This window comes from Pyrus communis, chromosome 12 (genome assembly GCF_963583255.1).
Source record: "Pyrus communis chromosome 12, drPyrComm1.1, whole genome shotgun sequence".
Lineage (NCBI taxonomy): Eukaryota > Viridiplantae > Streptophyta > Magnoliopsida > Rosales > Rosaceae > Pyrus > Pyrus communis.
This window is the reverse complement of record NC_084814.1, coordinates 23,759,838-23,779,652: the sequence shown is the minus strand read 5'-3', so window position 1 is coordinate 23,779,652 and position 19,815 is coordinate 23,759,838. Positions and strand designations below refer to the sequence as shown.

Below are 19,815 nucleotides of genomic sequence, written 5' to 3'. Positions count from 1 at the left end.
TTCCTGTTTTAGGAAAATAATTTGGTCACAAAAAGTCAAAAAACCGCTGCTATATCTCGGAAGCCGTCGCAAAAAAAAAAAATCTCCCGTCATTTAAAAAAAAAAAAAAACGCTTTTCTTCATGTTTTTAGGCAGACGTTTAGTTTGCCACCCTGAAATACCACTGGCCCTCTTCTTTCACACCCCCTGCAATATAGTGTATTGCACCTTCGGACCCCAAACCCTACAAAATTAACGAATCAAAAGGCGAAAAGTGATCATATTTTGTGCACTGTATCTTTTGAAGTTAGCGTTGTTGAATAATAAATACTTGTAAACAATAGTAAGAATTGATAATCTTAATTTGATAATCTGCTTAGGGGCAGAGAGACTAATATGATCCATTTCAACTTTTTAAGGTGCTAACTACTGTATCAATGTTAACGCCTAGAACATCTCAACTACGCTACACGTTTGGCCTTAAGAAGGCCATAAATCTCCGTTTCCAGCATAAGGAATTATACAAATGAGCTAGATTTACAAATGCTGAGAGGATGAAAAGTTGTCATCCCAATGGTTTAACAGAAGCTTCTTGTAAGTAAGCCATAGCCGCCTCCTGTGAGAGTTGTTTTCCTTCCACCAAGCCCCTCGCTATTGTGTTGACGTAATTTTTGGCCGGAGCACACAATGGAAGCTCTCCGGATTTGTAGCCATCCATTTCTGATTTTGTACACCTGCATAGTATTAAATGAAAGACGACCAAAGGGATTGAGTTCTCACTACTTGTAATGATTTCACAAGTGAATTGACAAGATAACACTAATGACAAAAAAGAAAACAGAAAAATGAAAGAGAAGATGAAAACTGAAATCTTTGATGCATACGTCATTGTTAGTATTGGAATATCATGCTCCTTGCCCAAGTAGACAACATTACTGTACCAACACTCCTGAAACAAAATTGAGCACATCCATAGCGTAAGTGTAACAGTTAAGAATAATCATTCTAAAACGAGGAGGCATATCAAGTTCAGCTACCTTTAGTTGAACCTGTAGAGAATGCGGCTCCTCACGAGTGACTGAGTCTAAACCAGTCAAGTCAAACAAAGGAGAGTTCGCAGGAAAACTCACAACGTTTTCCTGGACCAATACATCGTTAAACTGCTCAAGCCTGCAAGAGGAAACCGAGTTTAAAATACAGCTACGCCTGATTCAGGCAATTGGAGAATCAATCTTTTTAAGTGTCATGTTTGAAAGAAAATGATTTGTACAACAAGCAGCAGTTAAAACAATAGGACAGATTTGAGTGACAAGAAAACATACGTAATTCTATACAGGCACATATAAGCCTTATCCAGGATGTTGCTTTCGGGATTAAGGAAAGCAACCCCTCCAGGACCCCATGTAGCTGTAGATTCACGACCAAAGAACAAGCGATGAAGGAAAGTCTTCCACACAATCTCCTTTGGGGGAGTTTTGTCCACACACCCAAGAAATGGCGTTTTCATACCTTCCATCTGAAAATCATCTTGTGGATGTCAACATTCGTATATGGTCGGAAGAAGAGCAGAGATAAGGGAAAACAAGGGCAGTATCACAGTATTGATTATCTAATATCCATGATACTATAAGCTTATAACCAAACCGCTGTAAGCGAAATACTGAAGCTCATAATATGCTTAATATGTTTCACATTCAACAATGATATTAAACAAAAGTTTTTGGGATTGCATATTACCTGTCCACCTTTAATATAGCAGAGAAATCTTTCCAGACACAGATTTGATCCGAAAGAGGCATACCAAATATCGACCCTTGAAAGCTCTGACCTCCAGGTGCAAGAATTACTTGCCACATGATCTGGATTAAGTTAACAGCTCATAATATGAACTAAAACAAATAGTGAAATCAATTCCTCATCTCAGTTATCAATTTACCTTGAATACTTCCGTCAAGTTTCAACTTCGAGAAGGGCTCTTTAACATCTTGAAGAATATCCTCAAGATGTTTAGATATGACATTTGGATCTTCGTCGTCCTCCGCTTCAGAATCAGAGCTTGAGGTCACAATATACTAGAATTGCAAAACAAGTATCTCAACAATGTTTGTGGGAAATAAAAGAAATAGATGCCAAGTACTGAGAGACTTGAGATAATCGAGTGTTCAAATAGAACTATTGACTACCCCACCAGAAGCAATACACAACAAAGTAAAGATGAGAGAAAAGGGAAACGTACTGAAGCTGGAGGAGCTGTTTGATTGGTTAGCGTCTCAGGTAATTTATCTGCAAGTGATGGCCAGAAAGCACTTAGTTTCCGGCGAACCTGGAAAAAAATAACATATGCATCAAAGAAAAAAAGAATTGACTCACAAGAAATAAAATCAGGTAGAACAAGTACAAGGAGAAATGGATAACCCAACAGAAAGTACAGGAAAAACATTAAAACAAAAAGGTACAAAATGTTAATATACCGCTTGTATCACACGCCATGTAGACTCAAATGGGTATGCCTCTGAAGACCCATGAATAGGATTGTCGTCCAGCAGAACTTCAACACAAGAAAGAGTTGAACTTGCAATAGACTCGAGATTGTATCCTCCTTCTAAAGCCAACACTATTTTTCCGTTGGCAAAACTCATCAACTGAGAGACAATAAAACTATGTCAAACATACAATAATCAAGGCCACATTAATGAGAAAAGAGAAACTGTAAAATGACCTTTTTCAACATAACTGCGTATCCATATGGTGTGACACGACAACCCCCTACAGGATCACCAGCAGCTGTTTCAACAAATTTGAAAATTAACAATTATGATACTTAAATAGAAATCAAAGATAAGTACTACTGCAAGCAAAACTATCCACACAATAAAATGAAAACTCATTGTGCAACCTGCATTAAACAGAGAAAGTTAGCCCACCAACCTGCATCAAATCCTGCAGAGACCATAATTAAGTCGGGATTAAACACCTTGGCAACAGGAACCAAAATATGGTCCCAAACTGCAAAATAGTCTGCGTCCCCACACCGGCCATTTTCCCAGGGGACATTAATGTTGTATCCTGCTCCTGGTCCTTCTCCAATCATAGTATAAAAGCCGTCACCATTAGCTGGATAAAAACTTCCAAACTCATGCCTGAAAAAAGCACAATACCATAGTGTCATCAAAATTAGGAACTTTGATCTTATGCAAGACAAGTCAACCAAACAAGTTACATACTACAAGCTCCAATGTGATAACTTTTGATACAATGATAGAAGTTATAAATTTGAAAATTACAGAACCCTTGAAAAGTGTAAATAAAAACCTTGTAGGAAACTTAAATTCAAGAAAAGAACAAAGGAATCCCAAGCAGCACATCTTAACAAAACACTATACGATGGAATCTAACTTCAACATTGTTATGTTAAAACATAAGCTTAGAAGATCAAGGAAAAGAACAAGTATCAATTCAAAATTCTGGCATACCTATGAACCGAGAAGAATAAAACACGAGGATCCTTCCAGAACATCTTTTGAGTACCGTTTCCATGATGCACATCCCAATCAACGATTAAAATTTTGTTGATACCCAATTCTGGCTGTCAATTAGAACGTGTGAATATGATGCCCTTAGGTGACAACTTTATTAATAAATGAGAAAAAAACAGTTGAATTTTCAAAACAAGTATTCCACGTTTTATAAGAAAATAAAATAAAAGGAAACTGCAAGGCTCAAAAGTGAAGTTCTAATTTCTGAATAACTACAAGGCAGGTCATACCTTTTCATTTAAAAGGACACTTGCTGCAATAGCTACATTGTTGTACAGACAAAATCCCATAGCTTTGTTTTGTTCCGCATGATGTCCTGGAGGCCTAATGATAGCCATGGCAGAATCCAGTTCGCCTTTGGCAACTCTTTCCACCACCTATTTAAGGAACCCGTAGTGAGGTTATACAAATTTGAAATGTAACAGTAACACACAAGTTATTTGCAGGAGACACACTTAGACTGAAACATGTGAAAGTAGTTTCATTTGTAACTGACTTTGAAATTGCAATAAAATTGCAAATCGTGGGTTGAATTCAGAAGAAGACAGGAATCATGGAATTAGCAGAAATCAACAGTTTCACATATTTTAATTGTGTAAGGAAATTCTACTCATCACTTCAAACAAACACAAATTCAGGCCCACAAGAGTTACCTCTATGGCGGAGCCTGCGGCAAGGTAGGCAGCTTCGGATGATCCTTCATTGAGATATATGGAATTGAATTTCGATGCAATCCGATTTCTCCGTGAATTAAACTGTTTGGAGCTTACATTCCTAATCAGATCAACATGTTTTTTGGTGTGAACTGACAAGATATGCTTGTCTTCTGCTTCTTTTGCTTCCAAAACAACACACCTGAAAAAAATGCAGATTTCGAAAAATCACCAACCTAGCAAATATCTTTCATACACAAGACAAAATTTATTTATGCTCAAATCCCATTTTATATTATAGCCCTGTTATTGTAAAGACGAAAACTTTAACCTAGAAAAAACTTTGAGAATCAGTTTCCCTTAAATTCCAAGACAACGTATGATTGCATTTGAGCACCATACACAAGAAATTAAGTTGATTCTATGGAATTCAAAGCAGTAAATGCAGCAGCTTATAAAAATTACTGAGCTTTCATAAGCTAAATGAATACTAGTATTACAAAGACATGTAAAGTTTTCTCCTCTCTGTGATTTTCCCCCGCTTTTCTTGTTATTTTCTCAGCAGCCAAATACTCATGAGTGTGTATACACACACACATATGTATATATAAATGTGTGTACCTCTGGGGAATGGCAGCTGATTGGAGCTTGTTCCAGATTGCCTTAATTCGATTGGGGTTTTCCGGATGAGGATCGCCGTCGGGTGTGGAGTGCTTACACATCCTCTCGTCGTACAACAATCCTACCCTCCTCGTCCTCTTCTGCTGCTGACTTTTGTTCTCACAGTCAATATCTTCAGCAACCTCCATCCTCTCTCTCCCTCCTCTCTCCCTCTCTCTCTCTCTCTCTCTCTCTCGTCTCTTTGAGACCACGAAAGCGGGAAGGGGAAGAGTGGGGCAGCCAATCCGCTGTCTAGAAAACGTCGAAAATAAATTGCTTTGCGTTGCGTATTCCGATTTTTAACTAAAATTAATTAAAAAAAAATTTTGTCAAATTTTCAATTAATTATATTATGACAATTATCTTACGTGAACATATTTTCAGCATACTAAAAAATGGAGAAGGATTCTTGCCGGAAGCTTTTTTTAGGATCTTAATAATTTCGTGATTGTGATCGTTCATCATTTATCGTGCGATCAGCTTTCATTAAATACTATTCATATTTAATTTAAAATTTAAAACGATTTATGATCGCACGATGTACGATGAACAATCATGATCACGCAATTACTAGAATTCCCAAAAAAAGAATCCAACGAGAAACCTTTTTCCCATAAAAATCTCTTCTGTTTTTGTATCTTTGCTTTTTTTTATTCTCTCTTTTAATTTTAACTTTTATGAACAAATCAAGATTTGAAATTTCAAAATTGCCTTTTTTATTGGAGGAGTGACATTCTCCTCACTAGCCCTTTGAGGGTTTCTTAATTTTCTGGGGTAGAAATTTTTAACATTGTTACAATTTTGAAAAATTCAATTTGAACGAAGGAAGTAGTGCATTAATCTATTAAATGCATTTTCTATGTATCACAAATAATTCAACATATGATGTCAACAATTGAACTTGAATATGTGAGCGTCACGAGAATTACATTGCATCGAGTATAATATCATATACTCATCATGCAACACACATATTTAAGTATTATACTAAGCACAAGATATAATACGGTAACACGAAAAAATTCCCGTCGTTCCGGAGTTCAAGATGTTAACAATTATTTGCACAAACACGAAGTTTAGTTCAACGGAAGTCTATTATAAATGATTTTCTCAGTCTATTGTAGCCCAAAGAGGAGCTACACAATGACCTTCATTGCACCAAAACCTAAACAAACTGTAACTGTAATTTCTGAACAATTACTTGCTTTCTTTCTCCATATGCCTAAAAAACACAATGTTCCAAAACAGAGGACTCTGTTTCTTCCCCCTTTCATATATCTATATATCTTTTACCAGATAGCTATATCTGACTCTACTCTGGTTTTCAAAAGTTTGGTTATGCATCAAAATCTAACTCTTTAGCAGCAGATTCAATCTCTGCGTCGAAAAGATGAAGACGGCCCTGCCATTCCCTCAGTTGAACCAGTAGCACTCTGAGGACTGCCCTCACTAAAACCCGGTGGACGTGCCAATTCTTTCTTCTCTGCATCACTGGAGATTTCACCATCTTCATTCCTCGAGTTTGATCGCGGGCCATATCTGGTTTTCACTTCTGAAAACGGTTGAGTATAAGCATCAACAATCAACACGTTCCATTGACAAAAGCACAGGAAAGTTCATGTTTAAGGAACAAATATAAAGGTTTGAAAGTAGTACCTGATGATGTTTTGCCCTTTCTAGTAACCTTTGGATCCCTCGGAATCACAACATCAAGTCTTCCCACCATATTTCCACCATCCATGTCGATTTCCATGTCCACACTCTGATTGTCTGCCATGTTTGCTTCAACTTGATAGTTTTTCGTACAAAGAAAGATTCCCCATAAGAAGCTTGTCACTGTTGACATGAACAGGTTTGTTAATGGTAGATAAGCTATGTATCTAACACACGTCAATAAAGAAGTTTTCTACATAGTAAAGACCAAAAAAGTAATCCAAATGGCCTTCAGAGGCGAAAGAAATCTGAAGTCGGTGCAACAGAATAGGAAGTTCATTAAGGAAAAACTCACACTGCGTGTCTAACTGCAGCTGTTCTGATGTAAATATCAGCAACTCCACGCCCTGGTCATCAAAGCAAATTCTCATCATCGAATCTTCTTTCTCCATCCGCTCAATCAGCCGAGCATGGTTCTCTCTTGATCTACGAATCGGTAGGAAAAGAAAAATGTTCTAAAGTTGCATTCACAGAATAATTCCGATATAAAAAACCATGCAATCAGAAGCCAAAACAAACCTCTCAATATTTTTATCAGGGAAAAAGTAAATTCCAACATCTTGAAGGTCAGGAGGTTGGTCTTGGAAGATATCAGTCCAAAGTTGGGATCGAGGAATAAAATTCGCCTCGAGGACAGGAGGCATTGTTTGTGCAAATCTATAGGCTTTAGGATGGATCTTACATGGAGGTCGTCCCTGGAACCCTCCGATGAATTCATTAGTTGTAGCTGTATCAACAATGAAGTCTCCCCTATAGAAAGAAATATCAATGAAGGTTTTGGAAGTACTTAATTATTTGAATGACTTTAAAATATCAACTTATACATGCATCTGCAACTTCTTTTCTGATCAACTTACCAAATAAGTATTCACTTAATTATGTTTGGCACTCCTAATTATGTTTGGCACTCCATAACTCAAATCAATACACGAGTTAGCGAAATCTTGATAGAATATGAATATGTAAAATCTTAAATGGACAAGTTACCCACCTCCAAGTGACTTGTAGAGCAGGAAGACTTGAGTGATTTAGATTGAGACTAGCAAGCTTATTCTCGAGATCTCTTTCTTCAGCATCTGCATGGTTATATTCTGCAACACAAGAGTTACCAGATAAAGTAAGGTAGGTTCAAAAGTTGCGTAGATCCAATATATTACCAGCCACAGTCACAGCTGGGCCACAATTTCAAACCCACAGATTACCATGTAAATATATCATCAATTTTGTGAAACTTACTAGAAAACTTGAAGAAGAACCAATAATGCAATTCCAAAAAAATTGTAAGTTATAATCCTTGCCTGGACTGGACATAGGTGAGGAGTGCCTCATTGTTGAAACTGTGCACGGCTCCTTTTCAATTGCAGTATGCCTCTTCTTCCGAGAAGTTACATCTGGTCTTGGAATTAAGACATCTTGTGGTTGCTTTTCCCAAACATGCTCCTCTCCAGGAGCTACTGGGTTCTTTGTTTCAACGGATGTTGCTGGAACTAAGACATCCTTTGATTGCTTCTCTCGAATATGCTCCTTTCCATAAGCTACTGAAGTCTTTGTTTCTATAAATGGAATCAGAGATCATAAGCATTGCACATACAATAACCATTTATCAAAGTTACAAAAATCTCTAGAGACCATCTCCACATTTTTAGTAACACACACAACTATTTTCAACATAAAACAGGTGAATCCTGGATACAACAAATACAGTCTCAACAATTTAAGTAACAAGAGAAAATTTTAAATTTTCGTCAAAATGTTACAAATTTTCATTCCAACAATGAAAGAAAATTACAAGACATCATACTTGGAATCGTTGCACCACCCTGTATACTGAGCTTTGATGATTTGGCTTCTTTAACAGGTGAGGTTGCAACTACTCGATGATCACTGGAACCATATTTCTTTGAGTTCTGAGCAAAAGGAGCCTTTGGCTCTGAAGAAGGATCAAAGCAACCAAATGCACCAGTAAGAGTATATCAAAAAGTTTTGACCAATCTAGTATGTACTCAATCATCCATATCTCCGTTTCTATATTGCATATCAACGATTATAAAACAAATTTAAGACAAAAGGTTAAAAGATTTGTCACCTTTTGAATCCTTCAATATTGGAGATGTTTGCTGATTTATCATTGAGATGCTTGACATCTTGACATTCCTGCCACAGCTAGGAAGCTTCACATGTCCTGAAGCCACAATGCTAGGATTTCCTTTGATTGCAGGCAGTGGAGACCTCGGTATCACGCTTTTAGAGCCAAAAGTAGTCCCTTGGGACATGAGTGCTGTAGAATTTGACTGACCAGATTTGAAGCTGAAAGTATTTCGCTGTGATCTCATTATTTCAACTCCTGACGATAGCCTTATGACTTCTCCTTCTGAAATGTACTTAACTTTTCCAGTTCCAACCGGCTTTTGCCTTCTAGAATGAGCTTGCCACCCTGAATTATCAAGAACTCTGCTGTTACCTGATGGATGCATGATACCATGGTGGTTTAAATCAGTGGGGGATGCTAAATTGTTTTCCTCTCCAAGACATTCTTCACAAACCCAATCCTCCCAGGCTTCCGTATCAAGTTTCTGCATGCAATAACTGAAAACCGAAGAGATCACAAAAAATTATATTCACCAGTCACTATGGTCCAAAAAGATTAGAGTTGCAATCAATACAAATACAAACCATTATAGTAAGCTGTACTATAAAACCGAAATCTTACGAAAGAACACAAGTCCATTACTCTATGCAGAATTGCAATAATATGAAATCAAAAGGAAAGAACCAAGAGAACACAAAGTTGTGATTCAAAATACCATGCATGAAGGACATCCAAAGGTGATAAGAGTAATTTAGAATACTCACGGAAGCTAGCTAGAGACATCGTTTAGAAGGATCTTTTGTGAGAAATATTCGTTTTTGGGAAACTTTGTGGGACTTGATTTCTACTTCATATTCTTCTTTATCCATGTAGATTGCAAGTCAGCTGTTACTTGAGAGATTATTTTCTTGTGATGATGATAGCTAGCAAGTGAATTTACGTTTCTAATTAGAATTGCTTGCTAACCTTCATTCTACTTTTATTTATTTACATTATTAAATTTTCTCTGTTTTCTTTTTATTTTCAAAGGACAAGGAAAAAAAAAAAAAAAAAAAAAAACGAGATGCACCATGATTTTGATAGACTGATATTATTAAGAAGACATACTATTCACTTGTTGATTGACAGTCAAGTAAATTAGCCAAACCGCATGCACATACAAATACAGATACATATGCTCTTGCACGCGCGCACACATTGAGAGAGAGAGAGAGAGAGTCGTACGGGTGTGCACGAGCTATATTGCATTTACGGCACGTTGCAATGAGGTTCTCATCGTTACCACCACCACATGTATCACAGGGTTTGACCTGAAATGAAGAATAGTTCGCATTGAAAAAAAATAAGTTCAAACTAAAGTTTCTTATGAAAAAACTGTCCAGAATTGTTTTCTTTTAGAGGCTATCATCAACAAGCAGAAGTAGTCACATATCGGAGGCTGCGAGCCATGACAAGTATTCTCTAATTTATACAGCAAAGCATCAGTTGCGCAATCTTGTGGACGACTGAGATGCGCTCTACTCTCCCATATATGATTTAGTAGCTCATCAATTAAGAATCTTAGAAGAAGGCCTTGAATGTATACAAATACATCAAAATTCTTACTCAGAAATTGAAAAGAATCATAGCAGGGAACAAAAGAGTCATATTTCTTCAAAACCAACAAACCACCTTCCAAAAGAATAGTATCAAATCTTTAGTGCAAACAAATTGGGTCTTTTAACAGGGAAGCAAAAGAATCGTATCAAAAACTTCTTATCGGGAAAGAAAAATCTAGAGAAAGTGTCACAACTCTTAAAACAGAGTTGACATTACATGAATACCATCACCTGCACATTGATCTTCTACCTATTTGGCATGAGTTTTCCTAATTTACAAAAAATCTATCTAAATCTTTTTCTTAATATACTCTAGATTCTCAGTGTAAAACTTTAAATTCGTTTTTTTTTTTAAATGGACTTTAAATTAGTTTGAAGTGTGTATAACATGCATTTGGTATGAATATCCAGTACAAGTTTAAGAAGGCATTGCTTTGTTGGAGACCAACCATGGCATGCAACAATAAAAAGGGGTTAGGAGTATCAGAAAGTGGCATAGCCCAACTTGAACCAAACTTTTGACCAATAAAAAAAAACTTGAACCAAAATTCAACTATATTATAACAATTTGTTTCGGACACGACAAGGTCATGGGCTTGACAAGGCGATACTTAAACTACAGGAATGAAGATTTGGACAAGTTCGAGGGGGCGAGCACATTGTCCTTGCCAACTGGACCTAACTCGGATACGGATTCTAGGTTGTAGTACATTGCTTCAAGTCCTTGTAATAAATTTTAAGTCAGATTCACGTTTTCAGTACATTGTTTCAAGTCCTTGTCATAAATTCTTCAGGCTCCCTCAAAGAAAACATGAGCGCGGCCATGAGTTGGACAAGTTGGTCCGGGTCATTGTGTTCGCCCCTTTTATCCAAGTTCGAATTTTCCTTCCCATAGTTTAGAAATTAGAATATCGTCCCTCAAAACGAAAATCCTGAAGGGTTTCTAATAGCTGCAAAACCAAAACGTCTGACAGTGGCAAAAACCACTAATCAGTGCAAAATAATTAAATTCATTCGTACGATTGACTTCAACAGATAGGCACAAAGGGAACTCAATCGGAATCATAAATCCATGAAAGAGAAAAACAACGGAGAAAACAATGAAATAAAAACAGGGAAAAAAAAATAAAAATCACACCCAAATTAAAATAATCAGAAAAACATTCAACTTATATTATTTCAACAAAAAAAACCAACCAACGCAGCCAAATCATGAAAGATAAAAATTCGCCAACGAGAGTTGGTTGAGTTGGTAAGATTGTTCTTTTTCCTAGAACTGGTTCAGATTCGAATTTCATTGCTTACAAAAAAAAAAATAGGACTAAGATCTCATCGAGACTAGTGATATATGACTTATTTGAGATGAAAAACTTTTCAATTACCAAAAGAAAATAATAATAATAATTCAACTATTTTATTGTACAAATAAACCCATAAAAAATATAAAAAAAAATTCAAACTTTACAACTAAAAGCACTTAAATAACACAGAAATGCTGCAAATGCACTTATATAATGGAAGATGAAGCATCATTTAACACAGGCAGCAGACAAAAGAGGCAAAAAAAGAAGAGACTTGTACGAGCAGACAGTAAAAAAAAAGGAGAAATAAAGACATGGGTCGTCCCGAAACGACAAGGGAGGAGACAAAGGAAGGAGATTTAGGGTTTGTGGAGGCCTTTTACCATGTGGGTCTTTCGCGGTTCTTGCATTTGGCTTGTGTCTCTGATGGTTGGTCGATTGATTTCTTTAACCGTTTTCTCTGCGTAGCTGTAGCTGGTAGGGTAGGAGGCGACGAGGCTGACGAGTCAGTCACCCACTCACTCACTCAACTCAGACTCACTCACTAGTCACTGCAGAGTCTCTGTTTTTACAGAGAGAAAGAGAGGAGAGAGAGAGAGGGAGAGCAAGGATCCGTTTCGGGGGGTGTCGTGGCGCGCTTTTAGAGGGTGAGGGGGAGAATTGTACAGTGTGTACCTGCAATTCTACAAGCTTTTTCGTGCATGCCATCTGCGTGTGGTTTGTTTCTCGTGCGGAGAAAAGCTTTGGACTTTTAATTTTTGTTGTGTTTGTTTATTGTTTGGGCCAGATGTTATTCAATGGGGTCATTTATTTGGGTTACCAAACCATGGTAAAGGGGATGAATATAATTTTTGGGTCAATGTGTTTGATCACGTGTCGTGTCAAATCATTCAATATCGATGAATTTGCTGAATCGTTATCAACGGTTAACATATTTGTTTGCGGTGAATTTGAATGATGATATGGATGTATGAAAAGCCATGTGATTGGTTCGTTTGATCTAAGATTTTTCTTAGTTAAGTTAGATTAAGAGAAATAATTTTTTCCAACCGTTTTTTTTCTCTGTAAATTTAGTAATATTGCGTAATTACGTAGTCATCACGTTTAATTAGTGATTCGTTATTAAAGAATATGCATATCATTGGTTTTTTTTTTCACAGATTTCTTCATCATCAAACTTCAAACCTACAACTAACCATAGTAAGTGGTCCAGTGGTAAGGGAGGGGATTCCGGCTCCCAAAATACAAAAACTAGGGAGGTCCCAGGTTTGAGGATCTAAGTTGGTGAGTTTGCTTGACTATGGTCAGGGAGAGGCTGAAATGCTTATGTGAGTCTTTTGTGGTCAGGAGAAAACTGAAATGTCTCTGTGAATCTTCCCGACTTTTGAAAAAAGTGAATAATCATAATTTGCCACCAATTATCCATCTTTTTTAAAGAAAAAAAAAACTTCAAACCCACAACATATATAGGTTCAATGGCCATGCCATTGGGCAGTCATTTTCTCAAAAAGTAGGAGGAGTCAACTGCAAATATTCAAAATGTTGAAATCAAAGTGGGGTTATCAGCCAATCACCATCCGTTGTCCTTCTGGTGGCCCATCGCTTCTTTTCTTTCAGTAACATTGTGGACCTAAAATTTCTACTAGGTTAGCAGGGATACATTTTTTAATTTGCCGGGAACACAATCCAGTGTATTAGATGTCATAATACAAGTAATTAGAAATTTTTCTTTTTAAGTATGCAACTACTTATATTATGATAGTTAATGTACTAGATCATGTTGCCGAGACATTGAAAAATCTTTTGTTGCTAGGAGCCAGAACTATGGATGCACTGGTTGAGTTTTGAGAAATGTATAACCTTCGCATTGTTAGGCAGTATTGCTAATCTAACATCATCATGTTATAATGTGTGTATTTATTTTACGTGCTTATATTGATTTATTCATATTATAACATGTATACATATGTTAAATTTATAGGATATGAGATGGATCATTCGGAGCACTCAAATTAACAATATCACGTAATTATGTAACCGTCACCCAAAAAAAAGAAAAAAAAAAGATAATCATTCACCACTGTTTAGTTAATCAAAGTGGAACAGTCTTTAAGACTGCAAAATTCATTACATTGAGAAATTTTTTATTGTGATCAAAGCGCAGGGTAGACCACGTGTTTTTATATAAATTATGAGAAATTTTATTTTTTAAATTATTAACTTTTTAACACACATATTTTACTATTTACATAATAACACGTGATGTACTATATAATGTACATGTCACACTAAAAAAATCTCTCCATTACATGAGCATCAATAATAATATAAGCAGACAGCAGTCATTCCTAGTAGAATCCACAGCCTCCGTGTCATGTGCATCCCAAAAGATTCTATATAAATATGTTAAGATTTTTCACCAACCACCACCACGTACAAGAAGTGGCGCTAGAGCCGCCACTTATATTATGATGAAAAGAGTAATGGTAAACTAACTATGCAAACTATATCATCTATCATCAATAAGAAATAAATACATTAGTTAATACTTAAGTAATAATTCAATAATCGATAATCATGTCATTTGATTTATAAAATTTAGTTTAAAAAATTGGTCTATCTAACATTATCCGAATGAAAAATCATATTAGATTTTAAGTTTCTTCAATCGCTAGGTACATTCACATTGTTTAAGGTACATTATTGCATGTTTATGCATAGACGTGTAAAATCATATTAATGTACCTAATCAAATAAACAAAATCAAAATGCAATCGTTAAAATACATTATGGAATGGTCCTTATAAAAACGTGTTTCAAAGGTTGTGCGAAAGATCCCACCACGCTATAACAAGGGATCTCATAGCATACACTATGCAACCCATTTCTCTGTTTTACCTATTTTTCAGTGGCATTTTGTAACCAAGACTCAGAAAACTAACTAGACACAGGAAGTGTTTCAACTCTTACAAGGATTTACATGGAACCACACCGACGGCCGAATTTGTTAAATCGTGTCGCGTGCAGCATCACCGGCGGCTTGCTTAGAGAACCCTGGAGGAATGCGACAGTCATTGAACTGTGTTACTCCTGAGAAAGGCTGCTCATTGCTCAACATTTGCCACATTTGCTTGGGAGTCGTAGTTCAGAAGGGGTGGAGCTGCCAGACGGCCTTTTGCAGGGTAATATGCTCCCCAGAGGAAGGATTCCACGTCCGATCCTAAGAAAACGATGATTCAAATGAATAGATACAATGATACTCGAAGACATATAGCCTTCTTTTGGTGTCTAGCATTGGATTGGATTGAATAACTCCTTAGATTCAATGTACGTTGAAAGAAGATATAATTACACTCACCATAAGAGTCCTTATCTAGCCTTTTAGAAGAGAAAATCAATAGACTGACGCCATTTATATTAGTCCGCAGCGCCATATCTCGCGTCTCTAGAAGTTCCAATAGGCTAAAGTACTGCTGTTTAGACCTACATTATGATTTCAGGCTTCCTCAATTAGCATACCATCATCTATTTATCAATTGCATATTAAGCACTAGAGGTTTGGTTCATGAACAGACCTCTCGAAATCGCCAGGGGAGAAAAACAGCGCCATATCATTTACGGTAGGACTGTAATTCTGAAAGATTTCTGCCCAAGAGTCGCAACAAGGGAGCAACGTGCATTGGAGCACGGTAGGCATGAGCCTTGAACACTCTAAAGCTTTTGGATGAACTTTTTCCGGGATATGAGCTCGGAATCCATCATAAAATTGACCACAAGAAACCGTCTCAAGGATCTCTAGGCTTCCGCTAATCACAATCACCAAACAAGCAATATTTATCAGATCATGGCAGGAGCATGGCAATTTCAGAATAGATAAATGAGTGTGCAACTTCATGAAGTATGAGGTACTCACCACCAAGTAGCATCTAAAACTGGGTGAGTTGGCAGATTTATCTCGGGTTTGGGCAAAATGTTCAGCGGATCACATCCTTGAAAGTCAGAGTTCTTCGGTCTAGCATCAGCACGTAAATTACCTCCTGCGCAAACACATGTTCAATGACATAACTTAAGGACCACATTGCACACCAAAACGTTATATAAAGTAAGAGAATTTTCTCTTGCCTGGATCGTTGATGCACGGAGTATCCAGTGACTCTTTCTTTCTAAGAACTTGATTCTTATACTCGATAGGAATTGCTTTATCTGAAACAGAAATCGGAAGGTCAATCATAAATAGGAAGTACATAAACACCTGCTTGCAACATTTACGGTTAACATAACGTATAAAGAGAGGATCTGTGACATCTACACACGCATTCAAGAGCTGATTCCCAAGCATACTCGATATGTAATGCGTTAAAGATTTGAGACAACTGCAGCATTCAACTTTGGCCCGTTTGTATGTCAACAGTTTCGAAAAAATATTGTCTTGCAATGGATGTTTGAGTTATCTTACATTTTAATTCAGTGCATGATTTAGACTCTTGTGCCTGAGTGGTTGAACTGATTCCTTCACTGCCATGTCCGAAAAGCTTGACATGTCCAGCAGGTACGCTTTTGTAAGTTTCCTTCACCTTCTCCGAAGAGGATTTTTTCGGGGCTGATTTAAACTCAGTGGTAGTCCTTCTGGACATTGTCTCCCTGGCATCTACTCGGCCAGAGCTTGAGTGCAATTTACGCGGTGAAGAAAGCTCCACTCTTTGTGCTCCAGATGACGACATTCTAATAGCTTCAATAGGAATAAACTTTACTCTGCCAGTTCCTGGTGACATTTGCTTTCTAAGGCGACCTGAGCTGCCGGTCTCTTCAGTAAGCCTTCTGGAGCGCATAGATGGCGACATTTCAGAGCGAACCATCTCAAAGGTGTTTGATCCTGAAGCCTTGTGAGAGAGTTCCTTTCTGACAGATTTTTTAGTGGCTGTACCTCCATAACTGCATGTTTCACAAACCCAAATTTCTGGAACAAACATAAGGAGAATTTTCATGCAATATCTGGAAATCAAAACAGTAACCGGTTTAGAACAAGTGCCCGAATTGGTTATACAAAAAATGCACAATCTCTTAGTTTTACAAATGAACTTTGACGATATAGATACAGATCAAACGGTCTTAAGTTGTACTGGAAGCGGGTGGCAACCAAGCAAACAAGGATCTGATCAAGTCTTTAGAATAATACGATCCTTTAACTGTGACGAGTTTATGGAATGAGTGTAACGATGAATCATACATGTGTTCCCGAGCTTTGTTACATTGAAAGCAAGTAGCAATGAGTTCTGCAGAGCCTATACCGCCACATACCTCACAAGGTTTGTCCTACAGAATAAGAAGATCAAATTATATATTACAGAAAGGTTTCTTCGTAGAAATAGTTCCATATGCCTCGTATACATATAAAGAATAGAACATATAGTCGATATAGACATCCAGAACAAATCATTATACGGCGCATATAAGCTATGCGGTTTCAAGTGGATTCAGATTCTTTCTGGAAGTACATACTGATCAAACTCATGGCTTCAAAACTAATTAAGAAACAGTTAAGGCGCTTTAAACACCGCAAGCTGAGTTAATGTCGCTTGATGCTAGCAATTAACAGGTAGATTTTAATGAGCATTATGAAAAGTAGGAGACTGAAAAATTGTGAAAACAAAAACCTGCAACTGCAGCAGAAACCATAGCTCTAAGATAGAGCTATTGGAACTTGCAACTGCCTACCTCTTCTAAGGATAGTTTACCAAGTTCTTGTTACGAACTTACGAGCACGATATATACATACACACACACATACATATATATATATATATATATGAATACTGACTCCGGGGAAAGCAAGCAAACATTATGTATAGGAACAATAAAACTCAGATTAACACAGAAATCAAAACTTTTTATGTCCAATCAGGTGCTATTTTTATCCCCAGAGACAAGGTTATGGTGAACAAGCTACTTGGGAGGATGTTCAAAGTGTGCTACATCTTGGTATTGTAAATAATGGGCCAGGGTTCTTGGGGCAGCCTTCAAGTTATGCTTATTGAGATGGAGGTGTGCTTTATAGTACATATTTTGTACACTTTCAATAGATTGTCAGAACAGTGTGTTCTTAAATCACCCATTTCAATTTTGAAGACTTCCCAAGAAACACCATCATATGTTACAAGGGATTTTCTAGGGTGCCCCGGAGTATGGGATACTCCGTGTGTTTTAACCGTAAATCTTTGTTTAAAAACACAAAACCAAGATTTAACGGTTAAAAAGTTTCATATGTTCCGAAACACTATAGGATCTTGTACAAAGTAAATCTTAAATTGTTGGTACAAATACAAAACAAGCAAGTGGCAGTAGACCTCAAAATGATTGAAGGAAAAGCAAGAGCCAAATTGCTTGACACCCGGGATATATCGCTTCTCTCTCTTTTTCACCCATCATTTGACTTCCAAGTGACACGTGAGAAAGATAAAGAAGCAATATATCTCAAAGCAATATATCGCTGTGACATGAGAGTTTTTCTACAAATCAAAGCACTTAGAAAGTGTATAAGGAATCATATTTCACCCAAAATACATCATAAACAGCCAAAATCTCATCTATAATTCGCATATACACACCCACCAACTGTTCAACCGCAAATTCTACTGAAAATTAGAATTTTTCGCCGTTAGATCTTAGTTTTTGAATTTTAATAAAAAAAATTAATCGCTAAAAGTTTTGATGTATAAGATAGACCGTAACATACTAAAAATTCATGTTCAACACTAGCTAGTAGCTAAAAAAAGTGATTTCCAACTGCTTGGCCAGGTCGGGGAGTCTATCGTGAGAAACCTTCATCTTGCTTTACAAATAAGCTATTTCCAACTTGAACGTGTGATCTTTTGATCATAAAGGAATAATTTTTCATTGCGCCAAGATTCACGCTCTAACTCTATCTAGTCGCTAATCAGCTAATGTTGCAAAATTCAGATTACCAAAAATATGTGATAATTTCAGACGTTACAGTAGAAAAAAAATTTGAGGGAACGAAGAAACAAACAAACAGCATTGAAGTTCGAACAGTAAAGAGCAGCCATCACAGTCCTTTCCCCCTTAAATAAAGTAAAGCAAAAATACGATGAAAGTAAAGGCAGAAGGACCCAAATGTAAAGAATGTGAAATATTGGCGAAAGAGAAAGGTGTTTTGGGGACTTTACCATGTGGGTTTTTATAGGAGGTCTCAATTTTGTAGTAAAAAACAATGCTTTCGTTCTTCGTGCGATCTCTAATGGCGGTTAGAGCTGCAAACTCCGATGGAGCTCGAATAGCAGCACAGAAATGTAATGTCGTTTTTACTACTTCTTATATATATTTTTTAATTTTTTTTGTCATTCATCTTCTTTTAAGTCATTCGGTTTGACGACCGTGTAAATTGAGAGAGGTAGAACAAGTAAAAATGAACGTGTAGATATCACTGTCTTAAAAACAGCAGTGACGTTATGAATTTTATCATGCTTGGATAATACAAGGAATTTCTCCTCTAAACATTTTATAATCGAATATAAATCACTGTATTTTTGTAAAAAAAATAAAAATAAAGCATTTAAAAATGGGGACGTTTAGTTAAGTAACTGTAGCAAATACATTGACAATTGATTACTAAACAATCTCATATTCATTAACTTGATTACTAAACAATCTCATATTCATTAACTTTTTGTATAGATAAATAGTTATTTATACTCTGGATAGGCAGCAATGTGTTTTGAGAAGGAATTCCTCCTTATCTTTTGAGGAGCCAAGTTAATTCATTTTTCAATTGTGTTAGCTAGACGAAAGATGACACGTGGAGAGTTTATTTGACACATAATTTATTTTTTTAAACATGCAACTAATATTTATTGGAGACTGATGTCACTAATATTGTGCATTGATTACGCGATAAATTTTTCAAATTAAGCCCTCTGGTTTAGCAAATATTTCAATCCAAAGAAATGTCCTAGGTGCGTCCTCCCAAGACAACATTTATACACAATCATCTGATTGCTAGTCGAAACAATAAATAGAAAGTGTAATTTGTCTTTTAATGTAAATAATATCATAAGACCAAAAAATGGGACTTGGCATTAGGCCTTAGGCCCAAAGAGAGGTTGGGCCACGATAGCTGTGGCCCAAAAAAATGATAACATTTAAGACCAATTATCATCATATGGTCAAAGATTTTATAAATAACCGGTGAGTTTGCTTGACTGTGGCTACGGATAGCGTGAAATTTCGCATAACCTCTCCGGATCAAAAAAAGGTAAATAATCACGGCTC

At 36.6% G+C, this 19,815-nt stretch overlaps 2 protein-coding genes and 1 long non-coding RNA gene across 3 annotated transcripts; all 3 read right to left on the bottom strand.

Moving 5' to 3' along the window:
* Positions 1–329: 329 nt before the first annotated feature.
* LOC137711027 (histone deacetylase 5-like) lies at positions 330–5,028 on the bottom strand. Its single transcript, XM_068450221.1, has 14 exons — positions 4,790–5,028; positions 4,169–4,370; positions 3,746–3,892; positions 3,453–3,565; positions 2,908–3,119; positions 2,699–2,763; positions 2,451–2,621; positions 2,216–2,302; positions 1,916–2,051; positions 1,717–1,838; positions 1,302–1,495; positions 1,017–1,149; positions 864–928; positions 330–713 (listed from the first exon to the last, which is right to left on the bottom strand). Exons 1-14 carry the CDS (start codon positions 4,975–4,977, stop codon positions 545–547), a joined length of 2,004 nt encoding a protein of 667 aa, XP_068306322.1. The 5' UTR covers positions 4,978–5,028; the 3' UTR covers positions 330–544.
* Positions 5,029–5,923: 895 nt separating this feature from the next.
* Positions 5,924–12,193, bottom strand: LOC137710224 (ASI1-immunoprecipitated protein 2-like). The gene is made up of 10 exons (XM_068449161.1): positions 11,913–12,193; positions 9,855–9,940; positions 8,628–9,127; positions 8,343–8,471; positions 7,840–8,094; positions 7,533–7,632; positions 7,061–7,291; positions 6,837–6,967; positions 6,485–6,664; positions 5,924–6,380 (listed from the first exon to the last, which is right to left on the bottom strand). Exons 1-10 carry the CDS (start codon positions 11,937–11,939, stop codon positions 6,199–6,201), a joined length of 1,821 nt encoding a protein of 606 aa, XP_068305262.1. The 5' UTR covers positions 11,940–12,193; the 3' UTR covers positions 5,924–6,198.
* Positions 12,194–15,657: 3,464 nt separating this feature from the next.
* Positions 15,658–18,805, bottom strand: LOC137710305 (uncharacterized). Its single transcript, XR_011064966.1, has 3 exons — positions 18,714–18,805; positions 16,757–16,842; positions 15,658–15,732 (listed from the first exon to the last, which is right to left on the bottom strand). It is a non-coding gene; the product is annotated as an uncharacterized lncRNA (long non-coding RNA).
* Between the last annotated feature and the right edge of the window lie 1,010 nt (positions 18,806–19,815).